Below are 22,221 nucleotides of genomic sequence, written 5' to 3' on the forward strand. Positions count from 1 at the left end.
TACAAATGTATCTATATTTGATTAGGTTATTAGGGTTTAGTTTCATATTCTTTTTTCATTGCAACAGAGTAATGTTAACAGGTGTGCAGACTTGAACAGGTGGGGTAAAACATGCTTTTGAACTGGAGCCACACCCACAGGAAGCAGATATGAAGGGCATTGCACAAATAATTGTCAACTAATTAACAGATTAGTCGCTGTGTCTGAAAAAATTACTGAAATGTCCTCTCCCACATTATGCTGATTTGATAAACATATGGGCCAGTTAAATAGTCAGCTCTGCTCATAAAAAAGTAGAGACAGATTCAAACTAATCCCTTCCAGACATGATTTTATTCAAACTCTGACCAAATGTGAGAAAAGAAAAATAAGAATACAGACACATCAAAAACTCAATCTATGTGAAAATTAGAAAACAATTCATCTTTATTGTTTAATTTACCGTAGAGGACTACAGAGGAGTAAAAGCTAATTCATACTGCTTTACTGTATGTCTACAAACTGACATGACTCCTGATGTCATTTAAATCCTTCCACAGAAATATGAATCTGACTGTAAACATGTCTCTGTACAATCAGCTAAGAAAGCTGCAGGTGTGTTTAATGAGTAACATGTTTATATTCTCTCTCTCTCTTTATCTCTTTTTATCTCTCTCTCTCCACGGCTACCTGATGTTCATCTTGACCAATCACTGCACAGCAGGGTCATCACCAGTCTTCTGAACCCCTCAGCGGTCCATCCCGCCATCCTCCTGTGGTTGCCGCCGGAAACAAGCCGCACGCAAGCGTTCACAAAACTCAAGCTCCTCCTGCAGATTGAGAGAGTCATATGTATATATTGCATTCATTAAATACAATTATTAAATATACACTGTTGTCAGAAATATTACCATATTAGGTTTAATTTGGTTTCTTGAGATAAATAAGGTTTATCTGAGTAAAAACTGTCCTGTCCATTAGATCAAAAAAACATAGTAAAAAAAAGGATATGGCTGAGTGTACCTGGCTCTCCTCTCGCCCCTTTAGTTCCTTGACTTTCTGGTTTAGTAGCTCTTCCAGCCCCAGAGAGGGATCTGTACAATCTGATACACCACGCTCCGACTCTTCCACTAAACTATAGACAGACACACACACACAAAGAGACACACACACTTGTATTTATTGAATAAACATTATTATTATGTATTTTTCTTTACGTAAGTGTGCTGTACTATTTGTGCAATGTTTAAAAGCTAATTAATACTAATATTAATGTAATACTACTATATTTCAGAGCTTTATAATTATTGTATGATTCACACTAAATGAATTGCTTCTGGAAATAACCTTAAGTTGCAGCCTTAAGGAAAGTACAGAGCATAGAGGGTCAGGGAGAGGGCAGACGCAGTAACTTTACTCACCAACAGAGGACGCCAACGACATGTTCATGCACTGCAGAGTGAGGAGAGCGAAGCACTGCAACTAACTGCTGTACCATTCCCATACACAGCACTGTCTCTGAGAGAGAGAGAGAGAGAGAGAGAGAGTAATAAGGAAGGGAATATGGGGAACTTTATTAAATAATTAAATTAAATTTCTACCTTTGTGTTCAGGGTTGCTGGTGAGAAGGTTGAGGAGCAGGAAGGCAGATTTGGTTCGGAGTTTCTCGCTCTCTGCCTGCATCCCCCTCATCAGCACTGAGAAACCATCCCGAGATAAGAACTCCCGCAGACCCACTTCCTGCTCCCGGACCAAGCCTGAAAGAGATCACGCACGCATATCAATATACTGTATTATTTTCATATTCATACAGATAAATCCAACATCATTAAACATGACAATTAACTTACAATTAAGCTTAATTAACATTGTTGATGATAATAGAAAAGTGCCATAACACATCATTAACAATAATTAAAAATCCATACTTTGATAACAGTATTCAATCTTTAAAGCTGACTATATTGTATTTAATTTGCTATATAGTGTGAAGTTTTAAGGGTATTTTTGTCTAATTGTTTGCAATTTATATAGATGCACTAAATGAGGGGTGTTCAAACTTTTTTGGTTGGGGGCCGGAAGAAGAAATATATTTGAAGTCACGGGCCACAGACTCTGTAATACAACAAATAATGAAATATACCACTTATTATCATTATTATTTTCATTTACACACCATTTTACACCATCTTATACAGTGTTGTGTAAACTAAGATTTTTCAAATTGATGTTTACTTTCATGATGTCTTTTAATATTAAACTCCTTAATTACAGCAACTTTTAGACTCTTTGCCCAGTTTTTCTGCGCTACAACTGTGCACTCTCTCCGCAAAGAGTCCAGAGTGTATTGTGCCCAATGACTGCCAGTAGTGGCTCTGGCTCCCCCGCGACCCGAAAAGGATTAAGCGGTTAATGATTAATGAGTGTTTGAGTGATAACATTAATTTTGTTGCAGTACTATATTCTTAAACTTATATTGCCAATATTGTTTATCGTAAAAAGCCCTTATAATGTTGGTATTATTACAGAGTTGATATTATTATAGAGCCATATTGCCCACCACTAGACAAAACAGACATGCACCCACACACATACTCTTGACTTACAGGACACAGCGTAGAGTGCTTTAACGCGAACGGTGGGATTTGTGTCGTGGTCAGTTAGCTGCAGCAGTGTGTGTAGCGCCCCCTGCTGAAGTAGGTACTCCTGTACCTCGGGCATGTTCTGGGCACAGCTGGCAATGAGCTGAGCTGCTCTCCAGCGCACACCCGCCTCAGAGTGACACAAACACCGCGATAGACACACCTCCAAACCGCCCATCTTCATCAGGTCTGAAAAACACACACACACACACACACACACACAGTAAGCAAATATACTACTGAAATATTGTTGCTGAGCAATATGTTCACACATTATATACAATACAAATATATAGAGGTTTTAGTGATTTTCTTAGCAGTAATAAAGCAGCAGTAATAGATCTCATACTGTTAAAACTCTAGATCCCATTAGGTCAGATAATAATAATCATAATTGCTGTAAAAAGAAAGAAGAACTTCACATTCTAAAAAAGTAGTTGAGATGTTGTGAGCAAATGTGAAGAACAAAGCTCAGTTCCAAATTTCTCCTGGTCAGCCCAGCCAGCTCCCCAGTGGTTGTGTTCAATTCCATCACCAGCTCACCTGATTTACCATCATTAAGCTCTGATTTAACAAACCATGTGATCTAAACTATAAATAGTACTAGACTTAATAGTGGTGTACAGCCACAACTTTTAAATCCCTATAGTAATAATTCTTTTTAAAAACAAATTATTAACGCTACCAGGTTTAACCCCAGCTTGCACAGTAATCTGGCCCATCCCCTCCCATTTCTTTTTTTCTGGAGCGATTTGGTTGTGGTAAGATTGTGATCTGATCTCAGTTTGCACAAGCTAATTAGCTAAACTATCTGAGATTTATTTTTTCTCAAGGATTATTGAATATTGCATGAAAAATGTCTTCTTACTTTACTCATTAAGGGGGTGAAAGTTTTAATTAGTTAGTTTATGGAACTCAAGTAAAAAAAAAAAAAAAGATAAACAATTTAAAAACTATAAACTCAATGTTAACGAGTAAAAAAAGAGAAAAACATTTTATGAATGTAAAAAACAAAATCAGGTCATGTTGTTAAGTACTTAATAAATAATTAATACAATAAGTGCATAGTAAAAGAAAACACAAAAATAAATTATATCATCTTGTTAAATATCTAGTTTTATGACAATATAGAGAGCAATGTTTTTTTAAACCAATTTTATTTAGGCTATTGTAAATTTAAAAAAAGAAATCTTCATTTTTTAATATCGAAATGTACTTTTGTGTCCACCTTTTTGTATGTTATGTTTTGTGTATAATTGAAAGAAATGTAAATAATGAGGCTGTTAGGAGCATTGGCTATAAGTACTGTATTTTAGAAAGCTAAGGGGGTGAACAAAGGGAGAGCTATTCAACAAAAGTTTGTAATTTTTTCATGTTACACTACAAACATTTTGCTCTCCTTTAAACATTGAAACTTATTATATTCACGCACTCTGTCTAAATACAGAGACATACAGTTAGCATCGCAACTAACACTCAAGCTTGTCGAGTCCGGCTGTTAGCATTGTGGCTAACCTGATATTCTAGGCTTTATAATGCAGGTTCACCTGGCTAAGACAGAGCCAGTTTAGGGAAATCTTGTTATAGCATTAAATCACTGCAAAATGAGTGCAGACGAGTGAGTGCAAAATGAATGAGGGTGAATGGAGCTAAACTGTGAGAATTTTTTAAATAGTAAATACCCAGTTGATTAGGATATTCCTTTAATTTTTTGCAGAATGAAGTAGAATACATTTCGCTAAAAAAGCCAAGAAAACAGGTTTTAGGCAATAAAGGCACAGTTGACTGGTTGGTGAGCTAATGCTGTTGTTACAGTCAGAGCTCTGAGTTTTAAAGGTTTATAACTGGAGTTCTAATGCTTTAAAAATTATGGATGCGGTTCTGAAACTTTTATTGTTCTGTCTTGATGAAATTTTCAGTATAAAAATGATCAAAGCTTCATAAACTATAATTTTGCTCAAATGCTCCATATGAATACATTCATTTTGGTGTATATTATTACTCAACCTGGAGCTCCCTCTGGTGGTGTAACCAACCCAGAAGTGATTCTTCAGTGAGTATTCTCCCCTCTAAAGGTTATTTGGCAAAGCACAGACAGATAAGAGTCCTCTGGCCAGATCGTATTTATCAATGACTGTACATAAACATTGGTGTACACAATTACTGGTATTAATAAATAAAAACTAACAAACAATTAGCTAAGGACATCCAGGTTTAATTTTACTTGGTACTGGCCAAGTGATCAGAATAAGGCACAAATGAAAACATATTCATAGTAGTCTAGGATCTTCTGAAAATGACATCTGGCATGTGTAACTGTTTTTTATTATTTTGGGGCATATTGCAATACATACAGCGGTGTGAAAAAGCGTTCCTTCCCTTTTTCTTTCTTCTTTCTTTTTTTTTTTTTTTGCATATGTCACTCTTAAATGTTTCAGGTCATCAAACTAATTTAAATATTAACCAAAGACAACACAAAAAATACATTTTTTAAATAATACTTTTCATTTTTAAGGGAGAAAAAAAACAAACCTTCATTGCCCTGTGTGAAAAAAAATAATAGCCCCCTAAAACTAATAACTGGTTGGTCCACCCTTAGCAGCAATAACTGCAATCAAGTGTTTGCTGTAATGAGCAATGAGCCTTTCACAGAGCTGTCGAAAGTTGTCCAGCATGAACTGCCTTTTTTGAGGTTTTAAGCAACTCAATAGGATTCAGGTCAGGACTTTGACTAGGCCACTTCAAAGCCTTCAGCCAATCAGTGGGGGACTTGCTGGCCTGTTCAGCTTGAGGTCACAAACAGATGGTCGGACACAAGTGTGGCAGTAATCAGGCATGGGCGTAGATAAAAAAAAAATGAATTTAGGTGTGATAAACCACAGTCAAGTTATGTTTTAACTCAGGGGCAAACGCTATTTCACAGACTATTTCACAAACGTTCACACCGCTGTACAACTTTTTGTACAGTATATGGACATTACCTTAATCATTTTTGCTGATTTCACTATCATCAGTTATGTTTTTTCTTAGCAGGAGGAACCTAAACATTAATGAGCCATTTGCATTCAGAACTTAGAAGTTTTATTTGTTTAGTATATTTAAAATATTTATATTCCAATTTCAACTTTTTTTTTACTGCTTTTTTAAAAAGGTACAACTGCATTACAGTATATACAAACAAAAACAGCTATCATAATAAATGGTAACTTATTCAAATCAACCAAAATTAAGAAAATTTCTATATCTTGTCACAGAGTCCAGCCCTAACATAGCCTCAATCAAACACACACGTACCTCTAGCATTATCCAGATTCTCACATAGATCAGACAGCAAATCCAGCACAGCCTCTCTTTCATCCTCCTCCTCCTCTTCCTTCTCTCCTTCCTCTCCCCCCATCTCTCCATCATCCCGCAGCAGCACAGATACACACTGCTTCATTTGCTCCACCTCATCCATCTGCCCTTTACACACCTCTGCCAGCGCTCCACGAAGAAACTCCAACCTCTGCGCACAGAGAGACAAAGAGAGAAAGGAAAAAAATGGATAAATTCATTATTTAACATAAAAAAGTCATTATTTTAGGACACTAGAAGAAAAAATATCACAGAGAATGTGTCGTTAGTTTTTTTTTTTTTTAATTAATAATCCATCATGCATTTACCTCCTGGGACATCGGCTCACTGGCTGTGGGGCCATCGGAGGCAGAGCCGGCATCAACAGCCAATCGCAAAACTCCCTGTAAATTATGCTGGTGTCTTCTGTTCCCTTCAGCCATCTAAACCCAGAGAAATAAACAATAACTGATTATTGGTCCTCAATGATGCAGACGCACAATTCATTATTTACAACAGAAACTTCCAGCTGTCGAGGAGGTCAAGTTTAATGACCACTGTACAGTACAGTATCCATAACAATGGCAATAAAAGTACAGCTAATTGTACCAACAATGGGTAGAGTAACAGTTACATTGACAGTAACAGAAACAACATCAGCAACATTGCCTGTACCAGTCACAGCGCAGCAAACAGTAACAGTGCCAGTCATTAATAGAAACAGAAACAGGAAGAGGGATAATAAAAGGAAAAACGCTAAAAGTAACACTGACAGTAACAGGAACAGTAACAGTACAAATAAAAGAAACAGTCAACAGTAACACTAAACTGTACTAATACCACTACCACCATAACACAGATATGATAATTATCAGCGGTTGTACATAAACCAGGACCAACAACAGTACAGCTAACGGTACAGTTAACAGTAACATTGGCAGTAACAGAACACCTACAATAATAACAGTACAGCTAACAGTTCAGTTAACAGTAACATTGGCAGTAACAGAACACCTACAATAATAACAGTACAGCTAACAGTACAGTTAACATTGGCAATAACAGAACGCCGGTGTTCTGTCGAATTCTCCTACCTTGTCGAACCGTGCTGCCCCAATGTATATTTAACTGTAAAAATACAAAAGAAGCACTATTTTAGGGCATGTACCCAGTGATATTGCAGTAGATGTACGTTATTAGATTTGGATTGCATAATTCATTGTACCATGGCAAAGTTATAGTAAATATAGCTCATTACAAACTGCTTTTGTATTTTATTTATGATAATAAGTGTAATTTTTAGTTTCCATTTACACTTTTGTGCAATGACAGTGCGTCCAGGTTGTTTAATGCACATAAACCCCCCCTAAACCAGATTAATTATACATAAAACAGGAGAAATAATTAAATTGTGTAGGTCGGCGCATGCGCAGTACGTTTGGGAAGCATGTATCGATGGGTAGGAAAATTCGACAGAACACCGGCAATAGTAACAGTGCGGCTAACAGTAACATTAAACAGCACAAGTACCACTACCACCAATCAGCATCAGCACAGGAACCTGTACAGGGTTAAACAACTTTACATACAATTGTAATACTGATAGATAAATGTACAACACACACACATAACTCACTTACCTCTGGGCAGGTGTTTTCAGTGCTCTTCTGTTTCTCCTGACAGTAACTCCGTGATTACTGATCAGATAGTTTGTAACAGTGTTTAAGAGAGTCTGATGGAGAGTGTGTGTATAAGAGTGAGTGTGTTCTAATGAATGAGTGTATAAGAGTGTGTGAGTGAGTGAGTGTGTGAGTGAGTGTGAGTTTGTATATAGTGCAGATCAGGCACTGGAAGGTTCTCAAACTCTCTAGTCGTCGCGTGCAGTTTACCAGCATGACAGACAGCGAACTGCGCTCTATGATGACGTTTATACCGTAATTATGTTAAACATAGAACCCTCTTCCTATAGATTTCGAGATAGGAGTCTGTTTTCTCTTTCCAACGGTATAATGTGTCCCGTACGCAAATACATAGCTTTCTGATCAGGGGTCAAGTAATCCCGTTTTTAAAAAAAAAAGATACTGTTAAGAATTGAATGATGTAACAACGATATTGTCCCGCAGTTATAATAATAAATAATGTACCATTTTAGATAAATTAAGAAAAAAAACATTAGAAAAAAATACGTTTAAGGCGAATTAGATACATACACGACAAGGTATAGATCTATGTTTAAGTAAAATGAACATTGTTGTTTTATTCTATAAACTACAGACAACATTTCTCCCAAATACCAAATACAAATATTGTCATTTAGAGCATTTATTTGCAGAAAATAAGAAATGGCTGAAATAACTCAGAGCTTTCAGACCTCAAATAATGCAAAGAAAATAACTTTGGTGGAATAACCCTGGTTTTAAATCACAGTCTTCATTCATCTTGGCATGTTCTCCTCCATCAGCCAACTTTATGCCACTCCTGGTGCAAAAATTCAAGCAGTTCAGCTTGATTTGATGGCTTGTGATCATCCAATTTATTTAACATTTTATAGCTATATATACAGTTTTAATAGCTTATGTACCTTTGTTTTTCTTAGGCCGTGTTTTAGGTGGTTTACGTTCGCTGTCTTTGTAGTTATGTTTTTGCACATGCGCAGTCCAGCTCTTCGTTCCTCGGAAATGGCTGCGCTCGTTGGTCTCCGTGCGGGTTTCTCCGGTAAGCGTGACCGGGGAGCGGCGGGGCTCGTGGCCGGGTGTGCGGGTGTGGGTTTTGGGAGTGCAGTGGGCCGGTACCGGCGGTATGAACCGGGCTGATGCTGCAAGAGGGGATGGCGGGAGGCAGCGCGCGCCGGACTGAGATCACGGGGCGCGTGGATGCTCCTGCAGCAAGAACAAGGTCACGGTTCCGCCGCGCGGAGGGAGCACGAGACTCTTTGCACCTTAAAACTTACCTTAACACACATTTAACACTGCGCGCGAGACACTACGGACACTGAAGCCTTTAAAGCTGTTGCAGGTGTTAAAAGCGAGGGCTGTGTACCAATTCACTAAAGTGCCCTACTAAAGTGTTTATAGTCTGTGTTAGACCCAGATTGTTCCCTAAGGTTCTTCAAGTTCACTAGACTAGTTCTTCACGATAAGACTAGTCTAGTGCTGTAAAGTTAAGCGTTTAAGACACGGCTCATATCGCGCATTCTAATTGTAAAAGTATGGCGTGTTGAGCATGGGCTGCGTCCTAAATGACCCTTTACTGTAAACCTAGTCCACTTTTATGATGCTATTAAGTGTTAAGCATGGGCTGTGTTCTAATGCACTCCTTACTGTAAAATCTAGTGCCCTAATAGTGTATGTAACATGTTAGACCCGGATTGTACCCTAAATAATAAATACATTACAGACTAACTAACACTTGGAGGTGACAGTTTTAGACATGGTTCATCACAAATGCATCCGTTTTGTAAAAATATGTTAGTCCGCTATTAAATAAGCTTTAACTGTTAGAGATGTTTACTGCCTGCTGAATTATTCACTTCTTTCTTGAAACCTATTAAAGTCTTTATAGTGGGTCTGTAAAAGGTGCTGTAATTGTTAAAAAACATGGCCTGTATATAGTGAAATATCCTTAGTGAAAATGTAGCTAGTGGTTAAGGTATGGTGTTATGTTGTTAAACATAGGCTACATCCTAAATGCCCGCTTACTGTAAACTGTATACTATTAAAAGTGCTGTAAGATTTAAATGCATATGCTGTTTACTAGCTAACTGTAAATCTAGTGCAATATTAAAGGGTTTGTAGTGTGTTAGACCTGGATTGCTCCCTAAATGAGTTCATTAGTTAATGGTAAGGGTTTGTACATGATAAAGACATGGTCTGTATCTCAAAAGCATCCTTACAGTATTTTTTTTTCTTTAATTATATGTATTCTTTTATGCTTTGCTTGACATGGGCTGTGTCCTACAAAATCCATTACTACAGAATCTAGTCCACTGCTAAATGTGAAATAGTGTATTTAGATTGTAAATCAAGTGCTATTATTTGGCACTTAATACTTTTAGCTAGACACTGTTAGTTGGCTAGTTTGCTTGATAATCTGCTTATTAATTTATTATGCAGGTAGTTATATAAGTAGTATAGTGTGGCTCATTTCTGGATGTGTCGCAGCCTAAAATTGTATGCTCAATTGTTGGGAGTATTGATACTTGCGTAGGTTATTCTGAGTGAATAGCTGAGTATAATGAAAGTGACTTAACATTTGACTGTATCAAAAGCATTACATAAACTGTTTCAAACTCTGTTTCAAACTCCAAATTGGGGTTACATATACAAACTGTTTTTTTGTTTGTATTTTAAGAATCTGAGGGGTGCAATATGTATTAATTATGTATTAATAATTTACGATTAAATTCAATATTAGGATAAAAATAATTATCATATATTGTATATCAAATATATCATATATCATACCAAAAAGAACCAAAAAGATGTACAATGGTTGATGTTTTCCCCTTTTTCTCTATCAGCTCTGCAGCTGACCTCATCGGGTTTACTGCACAGCTCCCTTAAACTGGTAAGCAGAAGCCGCAGTACAGCCATTCTGAAAACTGAACAGAATTATTTTCCCGAAGAGCGTGTAGGCCTGCTTATTTACTTTTATGACTCTCTCTCTCTCAGTGTGCAGTGCCCCTTGCACAGAGGAATTTTGCAGCTGAAGCAAAGAAAGTTTTCTCCCGAGAAAAGCCTCATGTTAACATTGGCACTATTGGACATGTAGACCACGGAAAGACCACACTCACTGCTGCCATCACCAAAGGTAACCCCTCTATAAAGTTTTGGAATGATTTGTAATATTTGTGATCCACAAGTTTGTTGTTACAGACTGTAATACACTACAGGAAGTGTAGAGGGCACTCTATAATCATGTGTTAAATGTGTTAGTTCTGGCGGAGGCTGGTGGGGCGCGGTATAAGAAGTATGAGGACATTGATAATGCTCCTGAGGAGAAAGCCAGAGGAATCACCATCAATGCCTCACACGTGGAGTACACCACAGCCAACCGGCACTATGCACACACAGACTGCCCCGGACATGCTGACTACGTCAAGGTAAACATTGGGGCTGAGCTATATGGAATTGTACATGATATTATCACAGCCATATTTTCTAAACAATAAAAAAAAATAAAGCAGTTATGTATTTGCGTTGCTATCTACTGTGTTGGATTGTTTACATTACATTATTTTTTACATTATTTATTTATCATGCATGAGTAATTGGCATTAAAACTTATTTATTTCTAAAAAATATTTTAGTTCTTTGTCTATCAATCATTCTTAATAAACACCTCTATATCCCTGTTAAATCTACTACAATACTGTCAATGATGTCCAAATGTTTGTTATACTTATATTGAATGTTCTCTCCCTCTCTTTCTAGAACATGATCACAGGCACCGCTCAGATGGACGGCTGTATCCTGGTTGTCGCAGCGACGGATGGTCAGATGCCCCAGACTCGTGAGCACCTGCTGCTGGCGAGGCAGATTGGGGTGGAGCATGTGGTGGTGTTTGTGAATAAAGCGGACGCAGTGGAAGATAAAGAGATGGTGGAGCTGGTGGAGCTGGAGATCAGGGAGCTCCTCACAGAGTTTGGCTACGACGGAGAGAACACACCAGTGGTCATCGGATCTGCCCTCTGTGCCCTGGAGGTAAAGAGAGATAGATGGATGGAAAACTGGATGAATTTATAGATAAATGGAAGGCTAGCTAAGAGCATGGATGCAGGGATAAACAGAACAATGTGTGAATTATCAATATTTTGGATGAGTATATGAATATTAATATTAATTGATAGGTGAGCAGGGTAGTAGTGGACCAGTGGTTAGAGCACCTAGGTATTGATGTTGTGGATTCAATACTAGGACTGCTGCTATCGATTAATTTTGTGATCGAGTACTCTACTGAAACATTGATTCGATTAATCGGATAAAATATATTTGCTTGCCTAAAAACCTATTAAAAACTTCACTTAATAATAAATGACCAATTTGTTTTTTTTTTAATTCACAAAATACATTTCCAAATTGCAAACATAAATAGAAATAAATAAAACAAAAAATAGACATGAATACCACAAGTAATAATTTAATAATTAAATAAATTAAGTTAAGTTAAATTTTGCCCGAGTTGGATAAGTGCGCTGCATTCTTTTACCACCAAGTCAGTGGATTCTCCTACTTGAACAAGAGATGTTCTCCAAAATACATCAAGACATGTGGAATAATTGTGACAACAAAAGTATTAAAAGGTTGTTTTTTTGTTGTTTATTTTGTTGTTTATCTACTCAGATCTAATTAATTGACATAACTAAGACTAAAAGACACAGTAAGTTCATTGCCGTGTATTCCAGCTTAAGTAACTTTAGCTCAGATAACTTTAACATGTATTAAAATGTTTATGTTCAGAACTCCACAGCGCTGTGTTTACTGATTACATAAAGGCTGTATTTTGTCTAGAACTTGTCTCCGTTCTAATAAAATAACCACACACATTAGACAGTATTCCTAATAATCAGTGTTCCACAGCGCTGTCATTTTGTTATTATGGTACATTAATGTTAATCTTATGAATTTTTTTTTATAAGTTAAATTTACCTGGTTTCTGCACCACCGCTCCAAAAACCTCCACCTCTTCCACCTGCTTCCTGTGCGTGGGTGACATAACGTTAATCGTGCTGTTTTACAATAAAAATCCACACTAGATTTTGTGCTCTGCGTTTTAAAATTAATTAAACAATTCCTCGAGGCACAGAAAATTAACTCGAATTACTTGAGTAATTATTTCACCCCTATTCAATACACAGTCTCAGTAAGCTTTACTGTCTTTTCTTATGATGGGATAAATAGTGAGGTAAACTTCATGGAAGAATGGACAATAACCTGTATCAAATTTGTGCGTGTGTAGAACAAGCAGCCGGACCTGGGAGTGGATGCCATTATGAAATTGCTGGAAGTGGTGGATGAGTACATCCCTTTACCAAAGAGAGAGCTGGAAAAACCCTTCCTGCTGCCCATAGAGAGCACCTACTCTATCCCAGGTATGTAAGAGTGTGTATGAGCATGTGTGTTTCCTGTGTATAGGTCATGGCGGTGCAATGAGGTGCGTGTGCGTTAAACAGTGTGTTTTCTTCTTGCAGGTCGTGGTACGGTGGTTGCAGGCACTCTGGAGAGAGGGGTGATCAAGAAGGGAGATGAGTGTGAATTTGTTGGACACAATCGCTCATCTAAGTCAGTCGTTACAGGTGAGTGGTTTCTCATTATAACTACAAACCAATCACTGAGTTCTGCAGACCTAAATTCTTCATACACTCTATGTATAAATATTTATGGACTGGAGTGAGGGTGCTAATAATAAAGCTACACTGTGATTGGACTCGGGTGAGGGTACTGTAATAATAAAGTGCACTGTGATAGAACTGGAGTGAGGGTACTGTAATAATAAAGCGCACTGTGATAGGACTGGAGTGAGGGTAGTGTAATAATAAAGCGCACTGTGATAGAACTGGAGTGAGGGTACTGTAATAATAAAGCGCACTGTGATAGGACTGGAGTGAGGGTACTGTAATAATAAAGCACACTGTGATAGGACTGGAGTGAGGGTACTGTAATAATAAAGCTACACTGTGATAGGACTGGAGTGAGGGTACTGTAATAATAAAGCGCACTGTGATAGGACTGGAGTGAGGGTACTGTAATAATAAAACTACACTGTGATAGGACTGGAGTGAGGGTACTGTAATAATAAAGCTACACTGTGATAGGACTGGAGTGAGGGTACTGTAATAATAAAGCTACACTGTGATAGGACTGGAGTGAGGGTAGTGTAATAATAAAGCACACTGTGATAGGACTGGAGTGAGGGTACTGTAATAATAAAACTACACTGTGATAGGACTGGAGTGAGGGTACTGTAATAATAAAGCGCACTGTGATAGAACTGGAGTGAGGGTACTGTAATAATAAGCACACTGTGATAGGACTTGAGTGAGGGTACTGTAATAATAAAGGGCGTTGTGATAGGACTAGTATAGTTAGGTACTTGAGTAAGATTTTTGTCACTAAATTCAGTCAAATACTTTTTGTCTATATGATGTAACTCTCTCTCCTTCTTTCTTTCTTTCTTTCTTTCTCTCTCTTTCTCTTTCTCTTTTAGGTATTGAGATGTTCCACCAGTCGTTAGACCGGGCTGAGGCGGGGGATAATCTGGGAGCTCTAGTTCGGGGGCTAAAGAGGGAGGATGTGAGGAGAGGGATGGTGATGTGCAAACCAGGATCCATCCAACCACACCAGAAAGTCCGAGCACAGGTGTGGGATGGCGGCGGGGCAGAGTCTGAAGCATGTCTTTGAATGGGTGGGTGCTGAAAAGTGTTTGTGGGGAAAACTGATAGTGTTTTTTTGTGTGCGTGTTAATTCAGGTGTATATTCTGAGTAAGGAAGAAGGAGGGAGACACAAGCCATTCGTTACAAACTTCATGCCCGTCATGTTTTCTCTGACGTGGGACATGGCCTGCAGAGTACAACTACCCGATCAAAAGGTAGGTTCCCTCGCTCACTCTGTCTCTCTCTCTCAAACAAAATAACAGGCACAGCTCAAATTGTTTTTTATTTATTTATGGATTCAGTATTAGGATTGGATATTGATCAAATATTAAAATTAACTGGATCAGGTCTCGGAGGATTAGGCCAGTTTCTGAATCATATCTGTTCAGTAGATCAGGGGCCTCATGTACTAAGACTTGCGTGGACTTCCTACTAAAATGTTCCGTACGCTCAGACCTGAAAAGTTCCGTACGCACAAAAAAATCCGGATTCATCAAACCGTGCGTAGGCAGAATTCCAAGTACTTTCTCTTAGTACATCGCAATCAACTTGAAATCAAGCTCAAGTGCAGGAAAACACCTGCCATGTCTCCTCCCTCAATTACGCAGAGTATAATGTTATAATAATAATAACAATAATAATAACAATAATAATATGCTAGAGTATAATATAGCGTAATAAGTAATAATTACCCATGTTTTAAATTAATTATTCTAAGATGGATAATAAATGCTTTCATTTAAATGCTTTAAATGAGTTGCTTACCAAGAAGCCACCCGTCACGCACTCAGCTTGTGATCTTATCCTCTTATGCTCTTGGAAATCTAAAACGGCTTATAAAACGGCCAAAAAACATAATGGTCACGAAAAATGAGCTCTTAATGAATTCGGCCATTAGCAATATTTTCCAATAATGCCAACGCTGCCATCTCCAACAACTCCAGCGCAAACTTTCATGCATGTTTTTTATAATCTAGGCTAAGTGGAAACACGTTGAACGATTATTTCAGTAAGCCAATGAAATTGTCTGATTAATTTACTTTATTTTACCCAATAATACTTACTACAATGTGTGCGTAAAGAATATCTTAATAATTGTAATTTCAATGCATCGCCTCTAAATGTTGCCAAATGATAAAAACACAATATATACGGACAAAAAAACATGCGTACGCCCGAAACGAAAATGCCGTGGGGGAATGCACTTTCTCACGTTCAAGTCACATTTAGTACATCTGACCGTGAGCTAAACTATGGCGTACGCAATGTTTTTGTGCGTACGCACCTTTAGTACATGAGGCCCCTGATGATTACATAACTGAAGATTAGAGTTATCTACAGACGTGATGCACAAACAATCTTACCAATGTGTTGCAAAAATAAACATCCATCGTAGTATCATCTTTTATTTGTTTGTTTACATATGTATAACAGTGAACATTATTTTAGCCAGTCATGCAGTGAGCAATTCTTAAATAGCTGCGACTCCATACATACAGTGTGGACAGCAGTAGGTGAAGAAAAAAGTATTTATTTTTCGAACTATGTTTAATGAAAATTGTATTGTCTTTAAAAGGATATGAATGCTTTGTTATTTAATGATCTTAAATTACAATAATATAGTTTACCAGAAATCATTTCTGGTACGATATATCAGCCCCAATTCCTTTTTATTTATTGTGACAGGACTAGTCTTGCCAGGCCTAGTCTTGCCTAGTCAATATATACAGTCATACGAAAAGGTTTGAGCCCAACTATTAATCTTAATCATTTTTAGTTGTAAATATTTGGGTGTTTGCAACAGCCATTTCAGTTTGATATATCTAATAACTGATGGACACAGTAATATTTCAGGATTGAAATGAGGTTTATTGTTCTAACAGAAAATGTGCAATATGCATCAAACCAAAATTTGACCGGTGCAAAAGTATGGGTACCCTTATCATTTTATTGATTTGAATACTCTACTACTTTTTACTGACTTACTGAAACACAAAATTGGTTTGGTAACCTCATTGAGCTTTGAACTTCATAGCCAGGTGTATCCAATCATGAGAAAAGGTATTTAAGGTGGCCAAATATGGCATCATGGACTCATCAAAACAACTCTCAAATGATCTAAAAACAAAGATTGTTAAACATAGTTGTTCAGGGGAAGGATACAAAAAGTTGTCTCAGAGATTTAACCTGTCAGTTTCCACTGTGAGGAACATAGTAAGGAAATGAAAGACCACAGGAACAGTTCTTGTTAAGCCCAGAAGTGGCAGGCCAAGAAAAATATCAGAAAGGCAGAGAAGAAGAATGGTGAGAACAGTCAAGGACAATCCACAGACCACCTCCAAAGAGCTGCATCATCATCTTGCTGCAGATGGTGCTTCAGTAAGTCAGTAAAAAGTAGTTAGGAGTATTCAAATCAATAAAATGATAAGGGTGCCCATACTTTTACACCGGTCAAATTTTGGTTTAATGCATATTGCACATTTTCTGTTAGTACAATAAACCTCATTTCAATCCTGAAATATTACTGTGTCCATCAGTTATTAGATATATCAAACTGAAATGGCTGTTGCAAACACCCAAATATTTAGAACTAAAAATGGTTAAGATTAATAGGGGTGCCCAAACTTTTTCATATGACTGTATAATATTTATTATATTTTGATGTTGTTGGTAAACTAATGTTTGAGCCAATACCAGTGCCTTAAGTATCTTCTTAAGTAAGGGATATTGTTTAATGTAACACTTTTTTTAATACAAAGTGTTGAATAGTTAAAGTAATAATTGTCCATCATCAAGATCCAAAACACAACTTTACTGCAGAATCAGAGTTGCATAGAGCTATTACAACTAAACATCTACTGAGATGTTTATCACTGCATACATCAAACCGTACTCTCCTGTGGAAAACAAAAGATTTAAAAATATGGTGAAAGTGCTTGAGCCACGCTAATACACCAGGACCACTAACGGCTGGACCTCCAGCGCCATGGGAAAATAACGACCGTTCACTACATAACAGTAGACTTGGAGAGGCGGAGTCCAGTGCTGCAGACGCGCTGAGTCACACAAGTAGAAATGTGCCTCAGGTACTGAAAAGACCCGTTACTGCGTGGAAACTACAGACCCAAACACAAATATACTAGTCACTAAAGACATTTTATACTTTAATAAACTAAAAACAGAGTTTAATTTGTCTTACTTTGTTGACACCATAAAAAGTTTGTGACATGAGCTCATCCGTTAGATTTGTGATCGGTTTGACCATTAGAATCGGGTTGGTATTGGGTATTGACAGTGTTGGGAAGTAACGGATTACATGTAACGGCGTTACGTAATCAGATTACAAATTATAAGTAACTGTAATCCGTTACAGTTACTGCTTCAGTAAGTGGTAATCAGATTACAGTTACTCTGCTAAAATAAAAGGGTTACATTGCGGTACTTTCCTATTTTTGCTCTTCCAATCCAACACTGACAAAACGCAAATAACATTTTGCGGTGAAATCGCTCTGATATGACAGGGAACTGTCTGCCCCTCCTCCCGTCTCGCTGCACACACACAGGGGGGAGGGGCAGCGGCTCTACGCTCACACAACGAGACGAAATTAACTGACATTTTGGTCAACGAATAAAAACGAGACGAAAATGTTTGGCAGGGACGAAATCCAATCAGAACTGATTTAGTTCTGTGAAAGGTAGGGACCAGTTAAGAAGAGATCCAATCACTGCTACTTTAGCGAAGGTGGAGTACCCGCCTCTCCTGCAGCAGCGCCGCGCGGAATTAAACTGTCGATACGGAGCTCGACTGGAAGTTAACTCGACAGAGTTCAGCAGGGAGAGAGGGAGAGAGAGAGAGAGAGGGGAGAGGCGATATATTTCTCCTTTGACGTCGCGAAAAACAAGATAACGTGTAAACCGCGTGGAGCGACTCCATTACCGGTAAAAACACCACTAATCTTTCAGCTTCTGCAGACCAGAGTCACACAGATCTCCTCCATGCAGAGATCCGCGTTTTAATGCTGATGTTATTTCATGAGCTGATGGGGTGTTTAACTCGGCAGTGCACTAAAACACAGAACTGATACAGAACTCACTCATTAAGATCAGATCATCTGTTTAGTCTCACAGTGGGAAAGATATAGCTAGTGTTAAATCAGCAGCAGGTCAGAAAGTAACTCAATAATATAACGAAAATAAAACAATAAAATAAGTGAATCTATGAACCCAAAAGTCTGTGTAAAGTTCCTTACAGCACTTTCTCATAAGTTTCTCACTTTAACTCATGAAGTCTCTCTGTACATCCTGAGAGCATCTCTACAGGACAGTGTGTGAATGTGTGTTCATTTATAGACTGTAGCTCCAGTAGGTGTGCTGGGTTAATGCTGGAGATGAAACTAGATCCTTTAAAAGTTTTTGCATCTACAGCTCTGTTCAAACTATAATTTAACTATTCAGATGTTTTATGACCTGATTTCTAGAGCAAAATTTTAAATGTAAAATATGTATAGTCACACACCTACAATAATAATAGTAATAATAATAATAATAATAATAATAATAATAATAATAATAATAATATATATTAAATCATATATAAATATATTTCACTTTCAAACATTAACAATATTACTCAAGTGGTTATTAAACGTTTCATTTTGTATACATGTAGAGTTAATAATTCAAGGGAACTGATGAAAAAGCATTTACATTTACACCCTTTACATTTTAGTCGACTAAATTTACTGTAATTTTAGTCGACTATATTCTTATGACATTAAGTCGACTAAAACTAAAAACATTTCAGATGACTAAATTGTGACTAAAACTAAATACTATTTTCGTCACAAGACTATTACTAAGACTAAATCACAATTTGTTGTCAAAATTACACTGGAGGCAAACCTGCAAATAGATAGCTTACAGTTGTTGTTACATTGTTTGGTTTTAAATGGTTTTATTATCAATTTATAGAAGTGTTTTATAAAATTGTTTGATGAAATGGTTTCATAAGTATTTTTATAGAGTGATTGAAAAGGCTGTTTTATTTGTTTATCTATTTGTTAACTGGAAAGAAAAATAAAATAATAATATGCAATATGTGGTTGCTACATTCATTCAGGCTTAAAAAAATGACAATATTTAAAGTAATCCAAAGTAATCAGATTACGTTACTCACTTGAAGTAATGTAACTGATTACGTTACAAATTACATTTTGAGTGATGTAATCAGTAATTTGTAAGGGATTACATTTTAAAAGTAACCTTCCCAACACTGGGTATTGATTGATGAAGTTTATTTAGTGATATTGTTTTCAGACATGAAAGTGCATCTCTACAATCTTGTGTGTGTGTGTGTGTGTGTAGGAGATGATCATGCCCGGAGAGGACACGTCTCTGATCCTAACTCTCCGACAGCCCATGGTTCTGGAGAAAGGTCAGAGGTTCACTCTGAGAGACGGAAACAAGACCATTGGGACGGGACTGGTGACTGAGATCATGGCGTCCACACCAGAAGACCAGTACAACTGGGGCTAAAACACAGAAATGGGAAGTGTGGAGTTTGGGGGGCGGGGGGCTAATTGAGGATTTGATGTTGAAGGGGAAAGGCTGGACAGGTGTGGAGGTAGGCATAGGGCACGTCAGAATTTAAACTGATCCATTATCTGCTCTGCTATTGGAAGATAGAATGGTTTTTGCTGGAGTCGAGTAAGAACAGGGTGGAAAACCTCAGATCTGCCCTGGTTAGAGATGATGTACAGTTCAATGACTTTCCAGCTTTAAAAAACTATCAACATAATTAGGTGGTTGAATGGCAGTTGTTTAGAGTCTGGCTTTGGTGTGAAACTGTAGTTCAATGTGGAGAAAATTAATTTCTGTACAGTGGTGGTGAATGGAACCAGGCCGCTACCACCAAGGCTAAACCTAAATATGGCCATTTTATTTACTATTCAAACCCACCAGTGAACCTACACACATCTTCTGAGTTTTATTTAGAATGATAATTATGGTAAAATGGAGTGAATGTGAAAATAATAAGATTTTCTTTGTTACACAGCATTCCTCATGTATCCCTTAGCTCATTAATGAAGTTTAAGCATACGATTTAGACCGAAGCTTGTATCAGAACCCAGATGTGAGACAATGTATTTATGAACTAATCTTGGGTGTAATAACATTCGGTGAGGGAGTTAATAAAGGTGATCAAGTATTCATAAACCTGGTTTCATTAATCACGCCTGTGAGTAATTCTAACTACAGAACACAGCATTTCACACCAAACCACTCTTTATTTACATTATTCGTTTAACTGTTCGTGGTGCACTACTGCACCCTGGTGGTCTGGATGATCAGTGCACTCTATTCTCATTACCCTTCTAATTTGTCAACTTGTCATAAAAAATATAACACTGTTTATTTTCTGTAATCATCCAGTCCACCATGTGGCGCTGTTTGTCCACCACTAGCTTTCATCTGTTTGAGAGGTATGAAGTTGAGATATTATAGTGTCTGATGGATGGACTTGGCTATGGATTCACACATCCAGTCATGCAATGTGGTTCCATACTGTCTGTTTTGCTTATAATTTGTCTGTATACATGCTAAGGAATGTGGTTGATGTAATAAATGTATTTAATAGAATTTCTGAGTGTGCACTTCTATATTTAGATGTCCTCACACATTGCTCCCTGCACTACAATTTCTTTCTCTTTATTGAATCTTAAAAAGTCTTCATAGTTAAGTTTATTACAGCAACAGTTTATTGACATGAAATATTTAAAATGTTTTACATGCAATGTTTTACAATTACAATGGTATGAAAAGGTTTGGGCACCCCTGATAATTTTCATGTTTTTCCTTTATAAATGATTCATTGTTCAGATCAGCAATTTCAGGTAAATATATCATATAGCAGATAAACACAGTGATATTCGAGAAGTGTAATGAAGTTTACTGAATTTACAGAAAGTGTGCAATAATTCTTGTATAAATTTTGGCAACCCAACAGATAAATTATTCAATATTTAGTAGATCCTCCTTTTGCAGAAATAACAGCCTCTAAACCTCTCCTATAGCTTCCAATGAGAGTCTGGCTTCTGATTTAAGGTATTTTGGATCATTCTTCTTTACAAAAAAATCTCTAGTTCAGTCAGGTTTGATGGTTTCTGATCATGAACAGCCTGCTTTAAATCACACAGATTTTCAGTAATATTCAGGTCTGAGGACTGAGATGATCATTCAAGACTGTTGCACTTGTTCCTCTGCATTAATGCTTTAGTAGATTTTGAGCAGTATTTATGGTCGTTGTCTTGTTGAAGAACCCAACTTCGTCACTGATTCTTGAACATTGATCTCAAGAATCTGCTGATATTGACTGATATCCGTCGAACAGAGTACCTGCACTGATCACACATTCTCACAGCATGATGCAGCAACAATTTATCCAGCTCATATAATAGAATGTTTACTATAAAGTTTTATAAATGCTTTTTAAATTGTGTTTATATAATATTTGTCTATGAGCGACGTAATTAATTTGACCGAAGGTTAAAGTTAGTGAAGTTACTTTGTTGACTCTAAAATGTGAGGAATGTTCTAATAATTTGAAGCTAACCATTATGTCACGTTTTTTCAGAATGATTCTGGAACACATTATTCTTTGTTAATTGGGTAGAAATCTAAGTAAGATGCACTAATACAAATATTTAAACACGGGTAATAATGTGAATATACATGAATTCTGTTATGTATCAGATAAATCTATGGTTGACTTTTAAATGATATGTGCCACTGAATAACTATACATATACAGATGTACAGTAACATAATAAAAAAAAAAGGCAGCAGCTAAGTTTAACACAGCACCCGCGAAATGACGTTCAATCTATTCGTGAACA

The 22,221-nt window shown here is 37.1% G+C and overlaps 2 protein-coding genes across 2 annotated transcripts; one reads left to right on the forward strand and one right to left on the reverse strand.

Moving 5' to 3' along the window:
- Nucleotides 1-314: 314 nt before the first annotated feature.
- LOC125799359 (hsp70-binding protein 1-like) lies at nucleotides 315-7,866 on the reverse strand. Its single transcript, XM_049475905.1, has 8 exons — nucleotides 7,595-7,866; nucleotides 6,284-6,397; nucleotides 5,916-6,126; nucleotides 2,586-2,810; nucleotides 1,581-1,736; nucleotides 1,401-1,497; nucleotides 1,003-1,114; nucleotides 315-809 (listed from the first exon to the last, which is right to left on the reverse strand). The coding sequence occupies exons 2-8, from the start codon at nucleotides 6,395-6,397 to the stop codon at nucleotides 729-731; spliced, it is 996 nt and encodes a 331-aa protein (XP_049331862.1). The 5' UTR covers nucleotides 7,595-7,866; the 3' UTR covers nucleotides 315-728.
- Nucleotides 7,867-8,580: 714 nt separating this feature from the next.
- LOC125799353 (elongation factor Tu, mitochondrial-like) lies at nucleotides 8,581-20,965 on the forward strand. Its single transcript, XM_049475897.1, has 10 exons — nucleotides 8,581-8,669; nucleotides 10,474-10,520; nucleotides 10,625-10,763; nucleotides 10,889-11,055; nucleotides 11,387-11,656; nucleotides 12,912-13,044; nucleotides 13,144-13,248; nucleotides 14,160-14,311; nucleotides 14,422-14,541; nucleotides 19,691-20,965. The coding sequence occupies exons 1-10, from the start codon at nucleotides 8,591-8,593 to the stop codon at nucleotides 19,859-19,861; spliced, it is 1,383 nt and encodes a 460-aa protein (XP_049331854.1). The 5' UTR covers nucleotides 8,581-8,590; the 3' UTR covers nucleotides 19,862-20,965.
- Nucleotides 20,966-22,221: the final 1,256 nt, after the last annotated feature.

The sequence above is a fragment of the Astyanax mexicanus genome, chromosome 3 (assembly GCF_023375975.1).
Source record: "Astyanax mexicanus isolate ESR-SI-001 chromosome 3, AstMex3_surface, whole genome shotgun sequence".
Lineage (NCBI taxonomy): Eukaryota > Metazoa > Chordata > Actinopteri > Characiformes > Acestrorhamphidae > Astyanax > Astyanax mexicanus.

What these genes read in the sequence shown, in the direction of transcription:
- LOC125799353 (XM_049475897.1), top strand. Translation starts at nt 8,591, where the DNA reads ATGTTTTTGCACATGCGCAGTCCAGCTCTTCGTTCCTCGGAAATGGCT. An exon ending in CACTGCTGCCATCACCAAAG is followed by an intron (nt 10,764 to 10,888) that starts GTAACCCCTCTA and finishes TAAATGTGTTAG; the next exon opens with TTCTGGCGGAGGCTGGTGGG. An exon ending in ACCAGAAAGTCCGAGCACAG is followed by an intron (nt 14,312 to 14,421) that starts GTGTGGGATGGC and finishes GTGTTAATTCAG; the next exon opens with GTGTATATTCTGAGTAAGGA.
- LOC125799359 (XM_049475905.1), bottom strand. Translation starts at nt 6,397, where the DNA reads ATGGCTGAAGGGAACAGAAGACACCAGCATAATTTACAGGGAGTTTTG. An exon ending in GAATCTGGATAATGCTAGAG is followed by an intron (nt 2,811 to 5,915) that starts GTACGTGTGTGT and finishes TGTGTTTTTCAG; the next exon opens with ACCTGATGAAGATGGGCGGT. An exon ending in GTCGTTGGCGTCCTCTGTTG is followed by an intron (nt 1,115 to 1,400) that starts GTGAGTAAAGTT and finishes GTCTGTCTATAG; the next exon opens with TTTAGTGGAAGAGTCGGAGC.